The 23982-nt window shown below is 49.1% G+C and overlaps 1 protein-coding gene across 1 annotated transcript; it reads right to left on the reverse strand.

The window, feature by feature from the left end:
- Positions 1-533: 533 nt before the first annotated feature.
- LOC119377486 (solute carrier family 2, facilitated glucose transporter member 8-like) lies at positions 534-23583 on the reverse strand. Its single transcript, XM_037646925.2, is given in 6 exon segments — positions 534-721; positions 22110-22523; positions 22526-22587; positions 22589-22663; positions 22665-23303; positions 23305-23583. Coding segments are annotated over 6 exon segments (1653 nt in total). The 5' UTR covers positions 23580-23583.
- Between the last annotated feature and the right edge of the window lie 399 nt (positions 23584-23982).

Raw genomic sequence — 23982 nt, forward strand, 5'->3', positions numbered from 1 at the left:
TGTAAAAATAAAAAATATGAAATAAAAAAGGCTGTTGCTAGGGTTACGTCCAGACGTAACTGTAGTCACCGCTATCGTTACGTCCAGACTAAAGTCCCTAGATTTTTCCCTGTTGAAGAGCAGGGAAAATCTAGGGACTCTAGTCATGTGGCTTTCCACAAACGTGAGTACATTATTTTCCTGTTGCTCAGTGAAGGCCCAGTGATGCCACGGCTGCTGATTTATCAGTAGATCTACTGACTTTTTAAATTTTCTGCTGATTCAGTGATAAGGCGTCTCGATCTACTGTTTTTTTGTCTTTTTACAGAAACGAAAGGAACTTGTACTTTTTCATCGCCAAACTTTCTTTGCTGTGGTGCCACGAGGCAAACAAGAATGCTCCTTCATTTCCAGATTGGTGTAGTTGGTGTAGGAAGCTCTATGTTATTTGTAAATATCGGAAAATCGCAATGTGAATGCATTAAAGCACCCCACAGCTACGAAGCCACAACCAATAACTACTTTCCTGTCGTGCTTCGAGTTCCCTCCCTGTGCTAAGAGGTATTGGCTAGAGAGCCAGAAGATGACCGGCCGGGAGTACTTTCACTCTTAGAAGGCTCGCTCTGGCTGGCCACGCTGGTGATTTTGGCAGTCCGGCCGTGGGCCTCGAGATGATTGTCTTGTTCTCCGCGTCCTCTCTCAGCCTCAGCTGGCCACTGGCTCTGAAGCCGTGGCCCTTGGTCTATAAAGGGAACCTCATGGGAAGATCTACATGCTACCTTCTGGTGATTAAGTCTATTTGCTAGTCGAAGCGGCGGAACAAGGCCAGCACGGACGCTATTATGGCATTTGCACACGAGACACCTCAAGACTTTTTCAGTATGTAACAGATTCAACATCCACAGGCTATTGATAAGGCGAATGAACCACAGGGATCAAACATTGAGCATTTAATGTGGTGTTGCTGGCGCATCCACTTCTGGAATGGAGGTGAACACGTGGTCGTGTTAAAGCTCTGCCAGGAAAGTCATTTGCGGAAGCTTTGTGGGGCTCATGTTTTCTTTCATCTCTGGCATAAGGAATGCCTGAAATAATCATGCTAGTAGTGCGTCACCGCTAATCTCACGGACATTTTCGTGCTATTTATTACAAAGTAGAATACTGCAGCAATTACCAATATAAGCGCTGAATTTGTCAATAAAGAAACCCTGCGCAAATACTGAAATTCAAGATCTACTGATTTCTACTGATATTTCACAAAAATATTCACTACTATTTTTTTATGTGTCGTGGCAACACTGTGAAGGCCCTCTGCGCCCTTCAAGCGCGGCAACCTAATCGTGGCTTCGCCCTCGCTTCGCGAGTGCGGCCATTTCGCTAACGCTCAATGGCCGGTTGGCAGGGTCACGGTCACGCGCTACCGGCCGCTGTCGCGGCCACGCGCTGTTTAGCCCGCGCAGCCTGCCCCTTCGGGGCAGGCGGAGGCGTACGTAACCCAAGAGCCGCGTCGCGCTTCTCTGGCAACAGACTTCTGCAACACCTGAGACAGACAAAAAAAAAAAAGCAGCAGCAGCGAGGTTCGAACCAATGTCCTCGCAGTTCCGAGCACAACACGCTAGCCGCTGCGCCACTGAGGCCAATCGATTCGGTAGGTCTAACGGGCTGTATTTGTATTGCCACGCTGGACGTAACTTTTAAGACACGTTATTCTTACGTCCAGACGTAACTGCAACGGCTCGTACCGTTACGTCTATACGTAACGCTAGACACTCCCAATAAAAAATCGCACCAGTGCAGTACATATGCTATGCACATTTTGTATAATGAATTATCATGTGGCCTTCTGTGGTTCTTGTGAAATTATGTCGAACAAGTATGATAAGCCGATTGGCGCGCACTACAACACACAAACCGCATCGATTAGAGCGTTTTACTATGAGGCGATAAACGCGTTTTCGGCTTAACACGCACGTTGTAAATACTTACAAAGGGCTTGCGAGACTCCAACTACACTCACGAGCAGGGCGCCTGTCCTTTACCTCTAATCTATGCTACGTTTTTTTGTGCATACTGACAAACACAAAAACAAACTGCAATAATATATGCGCTCAATCATTCAACTTCTGAGAGCGTGTGGACTTGCAATCGAGGCGTCGCTGGTCTCGCTGTCATCAAATACCGGAGACAAAGGACAAAGGACGAGGGACTTGTTTTCCCGACCTTTCAGCTTCGTCCCAAGTTTGAATACAAAAAAAAAAAGGTGATATCAAATAAATACTAAATAGGAGTAACTACCATGCCCACTCAACTCACCAAACAATCGGAGCACATGGGCCTTGTTGCTCGTCTTGCCATTATTCTTGGTGCCACTCTGTAGAGCCGAAATCGGTCGAAATCCAAGACATTTATGGCTCAGAAAGTCTCCATCTGGTGCACGCTGAACACAGTCTTCACGTTATCGTCGCGGAAGCACACTAAAGCAAACATCGTGTAAGCAGGCTTACGTGAAGCATCGAGATCACACAAAGCGCGCGCTAGGGCATGGAGGAAGGAATACTAAGGAGAGGCCCTATCGTATTTCAATGCATTGCGAAAAGTGTGGCGGAAGTGACGTCAGATTTATGGGGCAAACAAACCGGTATGGGGCAAACAAAACAGCAGACGCCCCGCGGGCTCTCCGCGGTGGTTAGCTTCTGCGCAGATTTGTAGTCCCGACGTAAACTTAGCGCGTATTGTGCGGTTCGCACGCAGTAAAATGTGGCAAGCAGACGTTTACCAGGCTGTTCGTGCGTGGCAGGCACGAGCGCTGCGTGCTGAAATTCTTCGTGGAGCGTTTTTGTGCAACAGTACAGAATACCGGTACGTGCCGTGATCAAAAACGTTCAGCCCCTGCATCATCGTATTCGAACTCACCTAGCAGTGACTTACGCGTTCTGCTGGGCGTTAGGCCTTCCCTTTCTTGCAGCCCGATTTCCCGATCTGTTGCCGGATTAGCACGGTTCTTTGTTCGTGTATATGGAGACTGAGCGTAGGAGCTATTCGGCGCAACGCCAACCTATAGTTGACGTAACTTCACGTCGAAAAGAGGACACCGCTGTATTGTATACGCGATCGTGCACGTAAAGTTTGTAATTCCAGTACGCACACAACGACAAGCACGCAGCGAGCGCACACCGCACAATACATATATCACGTAGTCCGATAACAACATAAGTTTATTGCCCTTTCGTTGAACGACACAGCCTCTAAAAACGTACGATGCCTTCGGCGCATGTTATGTACGGCGTGTCAGACGCCAAAAACAAAAGTTCACGTGTGTTCTGAGTTGACACAATGAGTAAGAAGCAACAGAGCGCACATCCGAGAGCTTCGCATGCAAATACCATGCATTAGTGATCAGCAATGAATCGAACGTGTACGTAGACATGAAAAGTGACACCCGGTACTTTCCGCAGTGCACGCGATTTGCACCGGGTATACGCAACCATACGCAACAGCTGGGCATTGCGTAGCTTTCCTAACGAACACACAGAAGGAGCAGCATGCGTGAATCGCCTGCGCCGCGGCGCAACACCACCTAGCGCCGCTTGCATGGCGAAAAAAAAAAAGGCTTGAATCGCGCATGCGCTTGCAAACGACACGGCGGAAATCGCGAAATGTTTCGAGGCTCCTTCGCTAGGAGGCGATGCGGGTGTTTGCGATGTGGAGGCTTCACGAATGTGACGTCAGGGCCTCTCCTTATTTTTCCTTCCTCCATGCGCTAGGGCGACAGAGTGTCAGACGGGAGAGTATTTCGGCCGCGCGTTAAAAAAGTCACGTGGTACACAGAGATGCTCCGCGCGCGCGGCGGTCGCGGTTGCCTAGGCGACGAAGACGCGGCCGCGGCGGCACTCCGACCGTCGTTGGGTTCTGCGGCAGTGCCATGTTTCCTTTGGTATTACAACGTATTCAGCGGGCATTGCGATGAAGCAGTAACTGCATGAGCTGCACGTCACAGCGCACAAATGCAACATTCAAGGGTAAAATTTAGCACAGCTTCACTGACTTGGCGTCGCGAAGACTGATGAAACTGCGGAGCTGGTGCCTTTTCCTTGGCTTTGGGGTGCGCTTTTTACTAAGTACTATTTTAGCTGTCGATACAGCGATGATAATATGACGCCGCTAAACGGTCCGTGAGCTCCTGCTTTGGCCACTCGCAAGCCAGGATCGGATTCCCTTCGTTGCTGGGCGGCCGACGTCTCTCTTCCCGACGAGCTCTGTCGTGCAGTTGCGGCGACACGCCTCTCTCACTCGAAACTCGGGGTCGGCCCGTCATCGTTGGGCCCATATGCTCTAGCGAATTCCCATCATATTTCCCGCCGCGCCGCTTAATTCTTCAACCGAAGACAGAACCTTGTTCGTACTCGCCATACTCGTCGCCGAACGTCGTAATGCTCTGCGCCGACAGTGCACGCTTTTGTACTGCTTTGTTCACTCAGAATTTATACTTGCAGCAACAACGAAATGAAACAATGTTAGTGCTGTTAAATCAAGGTGTGCGGCCTAGAGGTAGGGGGCACTCTTGTAAGCTCAGTGCGAGCAGTCCGGCCGCATTAGAATTAACACCACAATTAAAGCACAATATGCAACACGTACGAACTGACGGTCGGATGTCAACAACAAGCATGCACGCTAGCAATAAACAAAGATAATGAAGATGTGCGTCTATCCTAGCCTCTCCTAATTCCATCGCACAGTAGTCAGGGAACACCAAGCCCAGCTTTTTACTCTGCCGAAATAACATAACACTACCGCAGAAGGGGAGCGCATACTATCGATACGATGGCCGGAGCCACCGCGTCTACGCGTCTCCGTCTCGCCGGTCTCGCTCGCCTGGCAACAGCCAGACCAACGTTACTAGAATACATTCAGTTTTCAAACTTGTTTGTACTGCGCGGAACCGCCACCACACTTGCTAGGTTTTGGCGCTGCAGTCGCATCGGGCTTCAAAATACCGCGCGCGTCTGCCAACGCTGCACAAGCGTTCGCGTTCTCTATCTGCCTTCTGCAGCTTTTGTGGTGGCGTTTCGTACTGCGTTCGCATCACGTCTCGTCTGTTCGCGTTCTCTATCTGCCTTCTGCAGCTTTTGTGGTGGCGTTTTGTACTGCGTTCGCATCATGTGTCGTCTGTTCGCGTTCTCTATCTGCCTTCTGCAGCTTTTGTGGTGGCGTTTCGTACTGCGTTCGCATCATGTGTCGTCTGTTCGCGTTCTCTATCTGCCTTCTGCAGCTTTTGTGGTGGCGTTTTGTACTGCGTTCGCATCATGTGTCGTCTGTTCGCGTGTTCGCGTTCTCTATCTGCCTTCTGCAGCTTTTGTGGTGGCGTTTCGTACTGCGTTCGCATCATGTGTCGTCTGTTCGGGTGACCATGCCAACTTGTTGCATGCCGGGGTGCGCGAGCGGATACCGCAAGGACGCAAGCAGCTCGGACAGACATTTTTTCTACGCTCCGACCGACGTGAGTCTTCGCGCAGCTTGGAACAAAGCAGTTCCACGTGCGGGCAAGGAATTGACAGCAACGTCAAGAGTGTGCGACCTCCACTTTCATCAACAGGACATATTGAAAACGTACGTCCATGTCATCGACGGGAAATCCGTCGAGATCCCACGAGGCAAATGGAGTCTCGCAAAAGACGCCGTACCCAAGGTGTTTCCGAACCTGCCCGCGTAGCTGTCGAAGCCACCGGAGAAAAAACGCAAGCCAAGGTGCAAAAGCGCGAAGCGAGCAGCGCCAAGGTGCGCCATGCTATAACCTCGAGCAGCCGGAAGACTTTCCAGCTCAAGACACTCAGGAATTAACGATAGCTGATATGAAATCTGTAGAGTTGCCCCCCGGCTGGTGCGTGATGACGGGGGTTCATGAACATGGGGACAGGAGTGAGGGCGAATTCGTCGCATTTTTCACGGTAAAGCACGAAGAGAAAACCTTGCAAATTGAAAAGAGCGTAGTTGTCACCAGCGAAAGTTCGGCCACAGGAAGTGCCTACGGTCGTGCAGCGAGTGCTTACGCAAGTATTCCCATCCGTGCTATCGAAGACTTAACCGCCCTTTTAAAAGCTGCACATAAGCTTCACGCGTGTAACCGCACGACTGCGAAAGCAAGCGCGCTGTACTACCTTGGTGGTTATGTCGTGAAGAAGGCGCGAAAGTTCACCAGTTGTGAAGATTGCCTTGCAACTTGTATATCTGATAACCACGTACCAGCAGCAGCAGCCTTAACAGAGATGCGATCCTTTGTGCCTGGTGCACTGCAGCATCCATCAGGTGCTTTGACATCTATGCTTAGCGGCATTGAACGTGTAATTGAAAAAAGGACCAATGGTAACAAAGCGTTCGCAGATTTGTTCTGGACTATAATGGGAGAGCTGTCTGGATGTTCTCTGACTCGGGTAGGCTGCACAGAGCATTTTGAGGAGCTGAGTGCGCGAATCATGAAATTTTATTTGACCACACGGATGCATTTCTATTCGAAGTTTCTTCGCCAGCAGCGAGACTCTAGTGTGCCAGTGAAAGCAGCAAGAAAGCGTGCTAAATTGCTATGAAAAGGAGACTGTCAGCAACTGGGTTGCACATGTGCATAATTTTTTGTGGATGTATAACTGTTAAATGCATAAGTGCATGTATGTATAAATACCTGCAGGATGTATAACTGCAGGTATTCAAAATAAATAAACAAGTGAAGTAATACCGTCCGATCTGCTTTGAAATGGAGTGAATGAGTACTTGAAAAAACATGGGTGATCCCTCCGTCATAGGAATCGGTATAACACGAAAGTGAAACGTGTCTTCACAGAAATAGTGCTTATTGTGTAGTGATATATGACAGCTTGTACAATGTCTATTCGTGTTTGGCATCTATAGCACCGTTTGACGTGGATGCACCCATGTTGACAGCATGTCTCTATCGCGACGACTAACGCCCATAATCATGATTAAACCGTTGTGGTAGCTGACGGTGTGAACATATATTTAGACACAGCGAATCGTGAATCCCGCGTAAGGATGGTATCAACAAGCTCATAATCAACACTGGTACCCGGTATGCACTTCTTCAAAGCGTCGTCAATTAAGGAGAGAAACGGCACGGTGTGCGCTTTCTAGTAATGGGTAGCCGACGCCTGTGCTCATGCATACACTAACACACACTGCGCTTTAGCAACACGGGAGGTAGAGGTTCGTAGCCTGAGCCGCAAACGCGTGCGTCCCGCTGGTTTCTGCCTCGCAGGCGCTGCTCTCGCTCCACCAAGGCACGACATTCGCCCGTCGAAATCGCGTCCTTTCTGCAACGCGTATTGCAGCAGTTTTGTTAGTCGGTGCTCTCGCAATTGAAGCAGTCGGCGGCGGAGAAATCCCGTTGGTGCACGTGGAAGCTACACTACTCCGATGAGCCGACGCACGCTAACACGAAGCCAAAGGCATAGAACGTAAATGCGTCAAGGGTGCCTCGGCGACGCCAGCGCGGCCAGTCTACCTCTCTGGTATCGAGACGCTTTAACCATGGCGTCCGATATCGCGTGCAATCTCGGAGTAAGCGCTAGTAAGTGTCGATCGTGAAGCATTACCTCTTTTCACATCTCACAGACGGCGGCACTGCCCCGCTCCGCCCGCCGCGAAAGAGAATGTGTGAAAGATATAACGCGCGTTCGCGCCGTCTCTAGCATCTCCCGGCTTAGCTTAGTCGGTAGGGCGCCGGGCGCTTGCCGTCGCGGCCGCAGCGTCGTGGGTTCGAATCCCAGCGGGGTATCTTTTTCTTGGTTTTTTTCTTTCTCACCCGTTGGCGTCTATTTTATCAACGTCATATCCGTGACGGATGTACTTGGTGGACCCCGGCATAAAACACTTTCGTGTTAAAAAAAAAATGTTGCATGTCATCCGTGCTTAATGCAATAGAGCGTACCATGTTTGCTAGCCATGAACGCATAAGTGTCTAAAACAACTTTTAAAAACACTTAGATAGCGCTATCAAGTGAAAAAATCACAGCATATCCACGAAGTGAATGATGATGAGTGGGCGAAGCTGCGGAGGTTCATCGGTAAACCGTGAATCTTCCGTGAATTCTGCCCAGTACATCATCACCGACGTGAGATCGGGCGCGTTTATACTAAAGGTTCGACGAGTTATGACGACTTGCAGCTCACTTTAATTTTACATGTACGCTGTGAATTTTCATTGTTTAGAAAACCATTGCTTTAGAAAACATCTGGCGTCTTTCGTTAAGCAGTTGGCGTCTTTGCGTTTTGCTTTAGAAACATCTGGCGTTCTTTCGTTTTGCTTTTAGAAAACATCTGGCGTCTTTCGTTGGTTTATTTGATCAATCAACGGCGTTTTGAACAAAATTTGTATTGTTTAATCACGCACAGGAGAAATCTCACCAGGCACTACCTTGGAGGTAAACAATGGCTGCTAATGGGAATGAGAGACAGAAGAAGTCGGCTTTTAGCTAACACTTACACTTCTACTTCTACTAACGTTTCCTACTGGAACATGCCAAGGGCTGCTAATGGGGAATGAGAGACAGAAGAATTCGGCTTTTAGTTAACGCGCACGCTGCGAATTTTTTATTGTTCAACAACGCACAGGAAAAATCTCCCACCGGCACCACCTTGGAGGTCAAAGCGTAAGACTGGTTACGCACTACGACTACTACGACTACGACTACGAGGGACGAACGGGTGCCGCCTTAAGGAGCTTCGCCCCTAAAACGCGCCTGCGCTGAGCAGACGACACCGCGCCGGCTGGAGCCCGATGCGACGGTCCCGCCGTCTGGCGACAAGCACAGAAAGGGTGCCACCTGCGGAGTATGGCGGCAGCGGAGAGTTTGACAACTGAATGTATCTAGTAACGTTGGGCCAGACCCCCGCCAGAGGGCCGCACCGGCCGCACTTTTTTAACGCGCTGCGGAAATACTCTCCCGTGTCAGACCAACGCCTCCTCTAGAAAGATGCCTGCCGCGTGAGCCAAAAACCTCCTGCCTTACCCTTTCCCTCCTTCACCGTTTCTAATGAGGGCAGTAGCTGGCGATCCTTGCGGTGGCCGCTTGCAACACACATTTGCGCATGCGCACATTACCCCCCTCGACGTCACACTACGTCAGCCCCATTGAAAACAATAGGGGAGAACGTGGCGCCATCTCTCGACAAGCGACCACAACTCAAGGCAGGACGGCTGCAATGGGATAGCCAGCGACGCCGCAGGCATGTTTCTAGAGGAGGCGTTAGTCAGACACAACGTTTTGGCTTAGCTTGGCCGCAGGCTGGGCTTGTCTTCGTATCGGCCGAGCGCGGATGGCGCGCCAAACGCACGGTCGGTCGCGTTTGCAGATCCACAATTCTTTCTCCTGTATCTTTACAGCACTACTTATATTGCTTAATTAGCATAAATAGTTATAAACTTTACATATTATCCAAAGCTTATCTTAAAGCTTAGCACATGGCTTAGCCTGCTTAACCAAGGAACGTGTAAAAAAAAATGTCCACACATGCAGCGTCGCCACGCCAGGCCACGCCGCGCACCGTCTCACTTTTTTTTTTTTTTTTTGTCACCTGGCTGGGCGTGAGCGGGTCTCGCGGAGGACAGCAACAACGGCGCGGTACACGACGCGGCTCGAGGGCTTACGGACCGAGCTGCGATCTCAAGTGCCGCCGCAGCACCCTCCGGACGTGACGGCGCGGTAGACGAATGGGAGTGGGAAGACCGAATGACCAGATACAACGACATCACAAAACATTATAGGTTACAGAGGGGCATATTTCCGCCACCTCACCCAAAATTGACAAAAAAGCAGTCTGTCGAATGGCGGCGGTTACAAACTAGGACGTATCCGAATCCCGCGCTCTCGCACATCATATATCCGGATATATACGAAACGGACCAATGTAAACAATGTGAATCCAGAGCCACTCTGGAGCATATGTTATGGGAATGCCGAGGGATTAGTCCCAATACCGAGAAAGCGGCCTCTAGTGACAGCCTTCGCGCACGCTGGGAAGCCGCGCTGCTCAGCTCCGCCCTCGAGGATCAGCTCTGGGCCGTCCAGCGGGCCGAGGAAGCCGCCAGGGTTCAAGGTCTCCTGCCGTCTCCTAGGCGGGGCCATCGGCCCGCCCCACCAACTCGCAGGACTCGTAATAAAGTTATTTCCTCCTCCTCCTCACCTGGCTGGTTCTATGCCGGTTGTGATCTCATGGCGGTTTCTTTAATATTATTCTGTGATGTCTGTGTTGTCGATTCCTTCGCAATTAAGTTCTTCTTTAGCGTGTTTTACTATAGTGCCCGTTTACCGCACGGCATGTACGGAGACACAGTACCGCCGTGGTCGACACGCAGCCTTTTTATATAACTCTTTTAGTCGCGTGAGTTGCTAACTGCACACGGTGTCTCACGGTGTACGATTAAGCTCAATCGGGATCAGACTTATCAAAAGTGAATTGATCCCGTCTGCAGCTTGCGTATAATATATAGCCAATCATGATCAAGAAATTTGATCGGGATCGGGTCCGACGCGCTCAATCAGTCATAAGCTGTTTGAACAATAAAACTCCTGTTGGCCTTATACATCTTCTGTTAGTACATTAAGAAACCAATAGGAGTACTTATTTGACCGATACAACTTCTATTGGCCCAATAAGTCACCGATAGGCAGCACCGATTTGACCAATACAACTCCTATTGGTACAATAAGACACCAAAAGGCAGCCCCTATTTGACCAATACAACTTCTATTGGTCCAATAAGACACCAATAGGTGGTGGCTATTGGTGTCTATTGGTACCCATAGAAGTCTTATACAACCAATACAGCTCCAATAGATGTCCTATAGAACCAATAGCGATTTCCTATTGGACCAATAGGAAATCTATTGGTAGTTTTTGGCTAGGGATTATATATATATATGTATACGTTGCACCTACAATCTTCAATGATGCAGATCCACTAACTAGCCCGTGTTAGCTTTCACATTAGGTATGGTAAAATGAAAATACAGTGAAATACAGTGACAAATTCCAGCATCCTTTCTCGCGTTTTGAGTAGGACTGATATTTTAAATCATGTTTAAAAAGTAATAAAAACCGGTATGTCGCGCAGGCCTAGCGGAAGAGCCTTGAAGCTGGATTATGGAGTCGATCACATTGCTGGACGTATCCGCCTCGGCATCGGTATGGTGGCGCCACCGCTCGGCTCAAGCGGTTGCACCCTCTCCCAACCCCCCATAGGATCCCATGCATTTTGAATGAAGTTTGCGATTCCGTTGCGCAAAACAAACTAGCGCCATCTCTCGACAATACGCCACACCGACGACGACGCAAAAGCCCCTCTGCTTCCACGATATGCCATGCTCGAGGTGACCCCTCTCTCCACTTTCTTTTATTTCTTTCGGTGGGCCGTGAGAGCGCGCGCTGTGAACTGTGGGATATATTGAAAGAAGTGGGCATAGGGGGCGACTGTATACAGCTTTTGAGGGAAATATACCGAGAAATTACAGTTTGTATAGAATGGGAAGGAATAAGTAGCAAGGACAGCTTGAAATTAGCAGGGGCTGAGACAGGGATGTCCTTTGTCCCCGCTGTTATTCATGCTGTACATGGTGGGGATGGAAAAAGCGCTAGAATGGTAGCAAAATTGGATTTAATTTGTCACACAAACAGGCCGGCACGATGGTTGAGCAGAAGCTTCCAGGTCTATTTTATGCTGATGATATTGTCTTATTTGCGGACAGTCAAGAGATATACAGTGACTGGCAGATATATGCGAAAGGGAATGTGAGGCTCTAGGACTAGGATTTAGTGCAACAAAATGTGGATTGATGGTATTCAATGATCGTGAAGACCATGCGGTCTTCATACAGGGCCAAAAATACCGAGGGTAAGCGAGTACAAGTACCTCGGAGTATGGGTAAATGAGGGGATAGATATATGGAGGTACAAGAGAAAGCATCGGTAGCAAAGGGAAAGAGGAATGCTGCAATTATGAAGCACAGAGCTTTATGGGGATACAATAGGTACGAGGTGCTTCGAGGGCTGTGGAAGGGTGTGATGGTCCCGGGGCTTACATTTGGGAACTCAGTGGTCAGAGGTACAATCAGGAATGGATGTAAGTCAAAGGACGGTGGGCCGCCTCGCGTTGGGCGCTCACGGGAAGACGACAAATGAGGCTGTAAAGGGAGATATGAAATGGACAGGCTTTGAAGTGAGGGAAGCTCAGAGCAAGATGAGATTCGAAGAGAGGCTGAGGAAAATGAAGAAGAGTAGATGGGCAGAGAAGGTTTTCAGGTATTTGTATAGAAAAAGCGTTGACACGCAGTGGAGAAAAAGAACTAGGAGGCTCACCAGTAAATATACGGCTAGCAGTGCGGGCGATATGGCAACAAGGAGCATTAAGCGGAAGGTCAGAGAGGCGGAGAGGACTTATTGGATGACAGCGATGGAAAAGAAGCCGGCTCTGAGTAACTACCGAAAGGGAAAAAACGAAATAAGGAGGGAAAGGTTTTATGATAATTCAAGGGGAAGCGCTTTACTGTTTGAAGCAAGGTCGGGCTGCCTTAGAACGCGGAGTTATAAAGCGAGATTCAGTAACAAAGAAGAACAATGTACATGCTGCGGGGGAACTAAGGAAACGATGGAACATGTACTGATTGAATGTGGCGATATTCACCCAGCCAAACGACCCGCTCTCTGGCGATGCTAAAACTATGCCTTTTCTCTCTGCATAATGAGTGTGTAAACGTCATTTTGACGTTACGCTTTTTATGGTTGTTTGATTGACAAATAACATGGCCTCCCTTCGACCAATCGGAGACGACTAATGGCGGCGAAAAGCATAGAAAAAAATCACAGCATATCCACGGAGTGAATGATGATGAGTGGGCGAAGCTGCGGAGGTTCATCGGTAACCGTGAATCTTCCGTGAATTCTGCCCAGTACATCATCACCGACGTGAGATCGGGCGCGTTTATACTAAAGGTTCGATGAGTTTATGACGACGTGCAGCTCACTTTAATTTACATGTACGCTGTGAATTTTCATTGTTTAGAAAACCATTGCTTTAGAAAACATCTGGCGTCTTTCGTTAAGCAGCTGGCGTCTTTTCGTTTGCTTTAGAAACATCTGGCGTCTTTCGTTGGTTTATTTCATCAATCAACGGCGTTTTGAACAAAATTTTTATTGTGTAATCACGCACAGGAGAAACCTCACCAGGCACTACCTTGGAGGTAACAATGGCTGCTAATGGGAATGAGAGACAGAAGAAGTCGGCTTTTAGCTAACACTTACACTTCTACTTCTACTAACGTTTCCTACTGGAACATGCCAATGGCTGCTAATGGGGAATGAGAGACAGAAGAATTCGGCTTTTAGTTAACGCGCACGCTGCGAATTTTTATTGTTCAACAACGCCAGGAAAAAATCTCCCACCGGCACCACCTTGGAGGTCAAAGCGTAAGACTGGTTACGCACTACGACTACGACTACGAGGGACGAACGGGTGCCGCCTTAAGGAGCTTCGCCCCTAAAAGGAATAAAATCGTTCCGCGATAGCACCCCAGGTATACGTGTGGGCACGAGTCTACAGGAAGCCTTGGGTTTTAGGGACAACAATGGAAAACTGAACACGTCCCGCGATAGAAATTTATAAGTAAGAGACGGTTAGAGTATTGGTGGCAGAAAGGTAGAGATAAAGTACAAAAATAAATAATGGGGAAAAATAAGGTCATTCTGCCTTAAAGGAGTGCTGACATGAATTTAAAAATTTTTCGGGTGTTGCTCTAAATGAAAGCACGGGTGTCGAGAACCCTAAAAAGAGTGTTGTGGTGCCTGGGGATGCATTGCATATATTTTTAATACCGCTTCTTTCAACCAGCAGTTTCGGTTTTCGGTTTCGAGAGGGCGGCTTCATAGTGACGTGTCAAGTCTGCCCGTGACGTCACGGGCAGACTGCAACCCACGAAATATGCACCTGCTGTCCTTTGCTGTCAGTCGAACGTGGTTCATGATGAGTGGAACTGTCGTCCAGTGCCTCCGACAGTGATTCTGTGATTTAGGCTGCATGCAGAACCCAGATTTCGCAAACCAAGTGAGCTGACTTGAAACGTCATAGGGCTCTCCATGCGGTGAAGCTGCCTTGCAGATGCTGGGAGATGAAAACTTTAAAATCAAACTGAAATATTTATACGTGTTTCCCGGATGCGATGTGGGGAGAGCGTTAACAGTACATGCCAAGGAACCAAAAACGTCCGTTTTGCTGCACTTCAAAATCGTGTCAGTACTCCTTTAAGAGGCAGAGAGATGGACCGTGAATTATATTTTTTGGTAAATAACTTATGATTTAATCAATGTGGATAAGGTATTAGGCCAACATAAAACAAGGAAGGTTTTTTTTTTTCTTCGAGCCTGGTGGCAGACATGTCACCGCCCCGTCCCGTTATAAAGGAGACGCTCATAGCATCCACATCCATTCATCCATCCAGTAGCGCACCCAACAAGACCGGCTGGGCTCGTCGCTTTCGTCGCGTGTTCCTTGAACGTTGCAACGTTAATATTGTGTTAAGGCGGTGGCCACACGTCGGACGATGAGCCCTGATTTCGTTCAGCTGCTATCTCATCAACGGCAATGTTTCAGACGCCTCACTTGTGGACTTTTGTCTGTTGGTTGCTGGACAAGATGGCCTCCTGCAAGACATCGTTTTTTCAGCTGTGTGTTAGTTCTCGGCGTCGTAGCAGTTTGATGACGCGAGGACGTCAACTGGTGCTACATCGTGGGAACCGCTGAAGTGACTGCAAGCTTGATGACATTGTGCCAGAATATTCTAGCGTACTGTACGCGCACGATTGTGCTACACTTAAAATACCGCGCTTGGCCTCGCGCGTCAACCTGGTACGCCTGTGTGCAACAAGTGTGTTGTTATCGTTGTTGCGTCGCTTAATATTGAATGGCAATTGGAATACCGTTTTTGCAAAGGTAAGTGAAGCTGTAAGTAGTTGCCCTTCTATATGCTCGCAACTCCACGAACATTACTTCTAGAATCGCATTTTATGTTGAGCTGCACGTACCAAAGGAGAATCTAGCATACGAGATACATTACACGCAGGGCGTAGCCAGAAATTTTTTCGGGGGGGGGGGGGGTTCAACCATACTTTATGTATGTTCGTGCGTGCGTGTATATATACGCAAGCAAAAACTGAAAAATTTCGGGGGGGGGGGGTTTGCAACCCCCCCCCCCTTGGCTACGCCCCTGATTACACGCGTGCGCATTTCCTATATAAATCTGAGTAATGCCACGCGATATAAGTCTGAGTAATGCCATGCTCAATTTAAAGCGCATGTGTTAGAGGATTGTGGCTTCAATGGTGAAAGTGATCAGATATTCCGAAATATGTGATTGCAATGCAGTTAGAACTTTCTCATATGTTAACGCGGTCTGTGAACAAAACAAAAAAAAAAAACGCTGTGTGAAAAACGCTGTGTGAACGCATTATTGTGCAGCTGTGTGACGGCTCTTAAAACGTTCAGCAAGTTAGATTTTGGTTTTCTTGGCCTAGTTGAATGCTACGAGTGTTGGGCGAAGATAAAAACGCGTGTCTTTTGTGCGTTTCTTAAGCAGGCATACAGCCGTAATAGTCATTGTTGTTGTACTGTTTGGGGTGTTCAATAAAACAAGAATGCTGTTTTGTACTGCAACAGTTTTTATTTCACCTGTGTTAACAGATCACGCAAACAACTTGGACACATGCACGTAAGAAACGTACGCAGTGCATCGCGCGCACGCATAAAAAAACGGGCCTGTCATTTTAAAACCATTAATGTAGAACAATCGACGTAACAAACGTCATGGTTTTCTAGTGGAGCAGCGTCGACAGTACAAATATCAAACCAGAATGAAAAATGAATAGAAAAACGGTGAGTAACGGGCGCTTTGCCCACGGCTTCTATGAGCCGCGCGTATCCACCTTTCGCCACCGTTCGCCGTTGGTGGCGCCACCAGTACAACTCAAAGCAGCAGCGCACGAGGCGGATAGCGCCAAAGCCGTGAGGGCAGCATTAACAATGAGCGTAATGTCCTTTCGTGGTCGAAATAAGCGAGAACTGTGACTTCGGAAAGCTTCCTCTTCAGTTCGCCCAGGGTGTTTTGCTGTTCGTCTGTCCAACACCAGTCCACACCTCTGGCGGTGAGTTTCCTGAGCGGTTGGGTGAGGTGGGCAAGGTTTGGTATGAACCGACCGCAGTAGGTTACATGACCAAGGAACTCTTTACTGTGCGCTGGTGGGTGGTGATGCACCAAGAACTGCAGATACCTTGCAGGGGTCTGGTTACACGCCTTGCTTGAGAACACGTGCCCGAAAAAGGTGAGTTCCTCTTGGTAGAACTTGCACTTATTGTCATCCAGTGTGAGACCACTTGCAAGTAGGCATTCTAGTGCGGCCCTAAAAGGCTTCATCATGCTCTCTCTGTCTTTCCGTACACCAGGATGTCATCACTTACATTAAGTATGTTGGAAATATTGGTTAGAAAGCTGTCGTATGGTGTCCTAGGAACACTTCAGCTGCTGAGTTGGTTCCGAAGTTGAGTCTCTTGTATTGGAACAGTCCAGCATGTGTAGAAAAAGTGGTGATCACACGAGGACGATGCAATCGAGTTCTAGCTGGTGGTATACGCAGGTGATGCTACCGAGGACTTCTGATTTGGAGGAATTTTTGGAGCAGCAAAATTTTCATTTTGGAGCAGTTTGGAGCAGCAAGAATTTCCATTTGGAGCACATTGAAGCAGGTAATTTTGCATCTGGAAGCACTCTGGAGCAGCTAATTCACTGTTGGAGTACACTGGAGAAGCAAGTTGCATTTAAGTTCAAGCACATCAATAATTATTATGCGGCTCTTATGAAGAGCTAGTAATATTTGATTCATTGCAAATCTCATGGGGAAATTTCAGGAGCACTCCCTTTTTCACTCGATATTGCAAAGATAAGGGCATCATGCAGTTGAATGTTTTGGAATAACCCCTTTAGCAATTATTTCTGACACTAGCAAATAAACAGAATACTGGAGCAATAAAATTGTACTTTATGAAATCACACTCTAAATACGTCTGGTTATCAGCAGACTTAGTAGACAAACGCCGCGACGTACAAAAGTGCCTCAGGGCTAAAGAGTCACACTGTACCTAATGCCTTCCCTAAGACGACTCCAAGGCGAGAGCCAGCATCTTTTTCTTCTCGATCGATTGTACTGCTGGGCGCAACATGAGGTCACTTAGCTAGCCTCAAAAAGCCAACCTCCTCCGACACTCCCTTCCTTCTTTCTGAAGCCTCTCTGTGCTGTAGTAAAAGCATTCTTGCAGTGCTTCTAGACAACAGTTTGTGCATGCGGCGGGTAGCCTGGAGGATGGAGATCGGCTTCAAGTCGAGCTTCTCCAAAAAAGTCCGAAAATGCGTTCAACGGGGGGCTACATGATTTAAAAAAAACTTCTTTTTCATTTTACAGCGAAGCTGTTTATAACCAGGACATTCCATTGATATGTCGAAAACCCCCTAGTGCCCTCTAGGGTGCAGTGCAAAAAGAAAAAAAAAAACCTAATGGAATTCCTTATGGGGCCTAAGACGACTCGAAGGCGAAAACCATCTGTTTTTTTTCTCACGCGATAAATTGATGCTCCCCCCCCCCCCCCCCCGAAAGCTTTCTTGTGCACCTAACGTGTTTTTGCACCGCCTACATGATCGGCGCACCGATCACAGAGGCAGTGCAAGTCATCACATGACGTCACGGCGAAGTTTTGTCGATGGCCGATATGAAGCGAAGCGGCCGTCTCCGTCGCACGGAGGGTGTATGCGATAACATCACCCCGCGTGCGACTCCTGCCGTCGATTGCCCATCAAACAGGGAGGAAACATCCTGCCCGTCTTTCGTAAGGAGTATGAAGGGACGCCAGAGGAGCCGGGAAGCTGCGACGCTCGAAGGGCGCAGCCGCTGGCGCGCGCGCTATCTCGAGGCATCAGGAGACGGCTCGTAAACTTGCTGCGCTCTCAACGCTTACTTCGTGTTAACAGAACTGACAGCACGAAAAGCGCTTCGGTCTCTAGATCAGCCATGTTCCCTTAAACCAGCGTTTTGTTGAGTTACACGAGATCGTATCCAAAGGACCTAGCTGCTAGCCTTACTTCGTATAACAATTCAATTTCTTCGTATCGCATTCACTGCTTCGCAACCTGTAATTTTTTTGGTTATAAATAGGGGTGTGCGAATAGTGAAATTTCATCTCGAATCGAATTCGAATCGAATAGTGCCGAATAGTGGCAAAAATATCGAATATCGAGTACCAAATATTTTATTGAAAATATAAAGAAAAAACAACGGTAATCTTGTGCTTCATCGTCATTAGTGCTCAGGGCCACAAAAGTTCCTTCGGGCGCCGTTCACAGCAGCGTTTTAACTGCGCGCCGGAACGATGGGAGTTTCTGAACGAGTGGTGTGGTGCGGCAGTGACACAGCGTTAACAAACTTTCCCATGTGAAGCCAATCAGCAAGGGTTTCGCGGGTCAAAGTCGAGACTTATTACGGTGCTTGCGGCATGCGCGACCGAACTACTTCGCGACCGTCCGTGCGTTCATTTCGAAAGCGAAGTTGTGAAGGGCTTGAGGCGAGCTACCAGCAGGGCTTCTGGAACAGATGTCGTCCGCCGATCCGCCACACTTTCTCGCTACCGATTGGCCTAGACGTAACGAGCCTCTGCAGACAACGCGTTTTGCCGTCGAGTCTACTTGCACAACAGAAGCCGCGTCTACACCGTATATGGCATCATGGCCTGCTCGGTTAGCACGCGCGAGTGCTGTTTATTCAGCGGAATAATTCTTGGTCCGTGGTTGTAACTTCGGGTGGGTTGTAACCCGAGCCTCCGGAGCAGTTCGGTGCAATTTCCGTCGATTATCGATGGCAGGGGCGTAGCCACGTTAGGGCACACCCGGGCCCGTGCCCCCCCCCCCCCCCCGAAATTTTTTTTTGCCATAGCACAGAGCAGAAAATGACACTCGACACATCTGCCTGCTCGTCCCCACTACAGATCAAGGAGGTGCCCCCCCGAAAAAAATTTCTGCCTACGCCCCTGGTCGATGGCACAGTAAATCCAATTTGGCGCACTTTGGCGCAGTTGGCGCAGGAGTGGAATCACTGTATCCGTCTTTCAGATCAAGCATGAGAATATGAGAGAGCCGTTTACAGGAGCAACTAACAAGGATGTCATCCACCGTTGGTGTGACGTGTCTCACGTTGGATGGCTTCATTGGCACAGCGCATGTCGACACACACTCGAATATGCTCGAGGACATGTAGATTCGGATTCCTGGAATTTCCTTCAGTCTTGTAGGGAGACCTATCATGGCCACGTGATAGGGAGACCTATCAGGACTGAGCCTTGCGGCGTTCCCTTACTGCCTAGGCTAAACTTTTGAGATTCTGTCTTGCGTAGTATTATTTTTGCAGTCCGGTCAGTAAGAAAGTCTTTTACATAATCGTAGACTCTTTTTCCTACCCCTAACTCTTGAAGATTTTCAAGTATAGCTTTATGTCATGTGTTATCGAAGGCCTTCTTAAGATCTCAGCCAAGTATAACTTAGTATCCTGTGCTGCGACACCTGCATTGATTATTCGATGTCAAACGGGGGTGTTTTAATGGTAGAAGTCGTTACAACCGAACACGCGTTTGCCTACTACAAGGGCTAACTAGATTGGTTGGTTGGTTCCTAGAGGAATGGCTCAACCCACCACGGGGGGATCGACCATGAATCGTGCAGCAGTGGCGCGGGCAGCTATCGCACGTCGTAGCCTTTCCCTTCTCTTCAGTCAAGGCCCATGTCCATAGGCGTGCGCACGGACGGGAGGGGGAGGCGCAAAATCTACCCCATATATTGACCTCCCCTAGTCACCTAAGAGGGGGGGGGGGCGCAAAATCTGCCTCGTACATTGACTTAGTTGGGGGGGGGGGAGCTGCGATGAACCTTCACCCCCCCGATGGGGGAACCCTAGCTGCGCACGCCTATGCAGATGTCCACTACCTTCATTATCTCCTCTTCTGTCAAGATAGAAACTATTGAACATTATTTTTGTCATGTCGCAGGCATTCATTACTTAGAAAACGATTTCTAGTTATACCATTTTCGAAAATAGATTTAAGTTTAACTGCAGAAATAGTACCATAAGCTTCGGTGCCTCCGTTTTGGGACATTGCTGCAGGCACGGTATTCGATGCGGTTTGTAATTTTATTCAAGCTACAAAACGTATTCTATTTTAGTATCTATTATCATGAAAAATGCGCGAAAAACGTGGACGAAGGGAGACAAAAACAGCACAAGCGCAAAGTCTCCACTTGAATAAATATTCTTACAGTAATTAAAAATTTGTTGAAATCTAACAGTCTAAATCGAAATCAATTCCAAATTGTTCTGGTCAGAGCAATACAGCTGTCTGGTCTGCTCGAAATTGCACGATTTTTTAATATATTGGCTGCCATTTCCTTTTTTCAATCTTTTTTTCTTAATTTACTTGTTTAATTACGTATTCTCGAAGTTATCAGCGACAAGTTACTATACGCAGTCTTGGCCAATCCCCCAGAGTGGGTATGTGTCGTAATTTTAAAGAAACAACAGACGGTCTCAGGCGCCGGTTCAAGCATGAAAAATGTGGTATCCTGGACAAGGACTCGAAGTTGGAGCCTTGACCACAGAAACTTAATATTCCACCACTACTTTACACCACAGCCAAGTACAGTAATAGTAATGCAGCTTGCTCTGCAAGAAGTGCTTGCGGATAACAACGAGGAAGGCATACGATGAATTACTGCACGATGTTGAAGGGCATAAGTCCTTGCAGACGCGTCTAAGCCTTCATAAACGACGTGTACAGTGCACCTAGCTCTGTGAAGGTAATGCCGAACAAATACATAATTTCGCGTGACTGTCATTCCTCGACATGCAAAATTTCCAGCATCCATGTTCAGTCCAGAAGCAAATTTTAGTTACCGAGAGCAATTTTGAAAAGTGGCCGGAGATTTAAGTTTCATTACGTAACTCCAGCATATCATTAAAGAGACACTAAAGAGCAAAACGATTTTTCCAATATTAGTAAAGGACTCTTTCACGATACCAAAAACACCACGCTTGCGGCGAGAAGACGCTTAATAAGCGAGAAACGCGCAAAAACAAAATGTGGGTTGCGACGCCACTTGCCGCACCATTCGCCTTGACGTCACATGTTTTGACGGCGTCTACTAGAGACTACGTAGTTCCTAATCGGTAAAAATGAAGTACTTTGTCCTCTGAGGGGGCCATAGACTTAACGTACCAAGTTTAGGGTAACCTTGTTGAGCCAAAGGCGCCAAAATACGATAAATACACTTTGAAATCCGTGACGTCACGCGGGGATATTTCGGCGCGAAATTTAAAAATGAAATTTTGAACTTGATTTTCTCCTTTATTAATAAACCTATGATGGCGAAATTAACTGCATTAGAGTTCTCCGAGCACAATTTATCGATCCAAACCGATTCATTGTTTCTATTTAGTGTCCCTGTAAGTTTGCATCTCTCTCCAACTCTGAATAACCCAAACACATTATACGCGCAGCGCGTTCATGTCATGCGCCAGCTCCGTCCTTGCGCGAGAACCACAAACATTTAGAGCACAGGGGCATCTCACACATGACTCGGGCACAAAAAGGACACTTTATTGTAGCAGAGTGGGTAGAGGCTAGTTTGCGCCTCCGCCACCACCTCCGCCACCACCTGCGCCACCACCTCCGTCCTTCTCGGCCTTTTGGTTCTTGGAAGGACTTCTGGGCGCAGATTCCGTGTGTGGCGCCTCGGACACGGTGCTTTTGGAGACCTTTCGATTGGGTGACATGGTCTTATCAGGAGAGGTGAGCTTAGAATGTGTAGACGGCACCGAAGGCCTCTTAGGAGAAGGAACAGCCTCGGAAACGGCGGCGGTGGTGGCGGCGGTGGCGGCATTGGCGGTGGCGGCGTTGGCGGCGTTGGCGGCATTGGCGGTGGCGGCGTTGGCGGCGGCGGCGGTGGTGGTGGTGACGGCGATGGTGGTGGCGGCGGCGGCGGCGCCACCGGGTCCTGGTGATGGAGCGGCATGGGGCGGCGCGGGAGCAGTGGCCGGAGTTACTTCAGCGGCGACTGGCTCAGAAGGCTTCTTCAGCGGTTCATGCCCGCTGCGGAAGGCGGCCTCAATCTCCTCTAGCGTTTTTCCTTTAGTCTCCGGAAGCGTGAGCACGACCACGAAGAAGGATGTGATCATGACGATACAGAAGAACCAGTAGGTGCCGTACGGCTTAAGCAGGTCGATCATGTCGTTGAACGTCTTGGTCACCACAAAGGCCATAGTCCAATTGAAACCGGTACACATACCCGTAGCGAAGCCGCGCACACGTAGCGGCAGAAGTTCGCCCATCATGAGCCACGGGATGGGACCCATGCCGCAGGAGAAACCGATGATGAATAGCGACAGGCAGACGAGAGGCAGCCCCCGATCGACTCGACGGCTTCGTCGCCCTTGGTAGCCTTGACGTAATGGTAGCCGCCCAGCACCCAGACTGAGCGCAAGCAGCGCAGCCGATGTGAGGAGCAGCACGCGCCGGCCGCCCTTGTCCATCACCATGGTGGCGCCCCGTGGCGATCACCTGCACTACTCCGATGATCACCATGCAGTCTTCGGGCGGAATGGTCGTGCCTGCTGACTGAAAGATGGACACAGCGTAAAACATGACAGCGTTGATTCCCGACAGCTGTTGCGCGAACATGAGGAAAAGGCTGATGAGGATCGGCTTGTAGATGAACGGCTGCTGCAGTTCCTTTACGTGGAATTTTTCGGAGGGGCTCATCTTGAGATTCATCTCTATGGCGTTGCGCTCCGCTTCGTGGTCGGTGCCCGGACCGTAGAGAAACTGGAGGGCCTTGAGCGCGTCCTCACGCTTGCCTTTCTGCAACAGCCAGCGCGGCGACTCAGACATGAAAATCATGAGCACGGCCATTGCAGCCGGCACAGTGAGACAGAGGATGGCTAGAGAACTCCAGCTGAGGTACTTGCCAAAGAAGAACACACCGAGGATGCCGATGGTGACGGACAGCTGGATGCCAGCACCGAGCGTGCCACGCACCTGAGGCCGGCTGATCTCGGACACGTACACTGGCACGGCAAGCGATATAAGGCCCGTGAAAAAGCCGGTGACGACGCGGCCGAGGCAGAGCACGACCACTGTGCTTGCGGTGGCGATGAGTACCCAGCCAGCTATGAAGCCGAGCGAGGAGAAAGATCGACAACTTACGGCCCAAGCTGTCCACCAGAAATCCGGCTACCAGTCCTCCCGTGAGCGCACCCAGCGTCATCAGCGAGCCAAACCAGCTCTCCTCACTCTCGTTGATTTCCAGGCCTCCTTCGGTGAAGTTGCTTTGGAGGCTCGGTATCGCTGGCGACGAGTACCCCAAATTAGTGCCCATGGCCACTGAGCCGAGCCAGGCGGAGGCGGCCGCCACATAGAAGAGCTCAAAGCCCTTGGGCCCGTCCTCCTTCTTTTCGGCCATGGGGCGCTACGGGCCTCCAAGCATCCCCGAACAACGCCGCTCGCGCACCGTGGCCAGCCCCGCGAGAATGCGATCGCCAGAGTGCGCCAGCTTACGGGCGCGTGCCGTGATCGACACAAGAGGGCATGGTCAAAGAAAAAGAAGATATGGGCCTGGCACAAAAGTCTTGGCCCATTACCAGAATGGACATGTTCCACAGTGTTGAGGAATCAATCAATCAATCAATCAATCAATCAATCAATCAATCAATCAATCACAATCAATCATCAATCAATCACAATCAATCATAACACAGGTGTGGCCGGATGACGAGCTCACATTAGATACTGTGCACATCCGAGTCGCGATGCCCGCAGTTTTACAAGCTTGAGGTTGGCCGTGCGTCGTATAGACAGAAAATTGT

The sequence above is a fragment of the Rhipicephalus sanguineus genome, unplaced genomic scaffold (assembly GCF_013339695.2).
Source record: "Rhipicephalus sanguineus isolate Rsan-2018 unplaced genomic scaffold, BIME_Rsan_1.4 Seq480, whole genome shotgun sequence".
Lineage (NCBI taxonomy): Eukaryota > Metazoa > Arthropoda > Arachnida > Ixodida > Ixodidae > Rhipicephalus > Rhipicephalus sanguineus.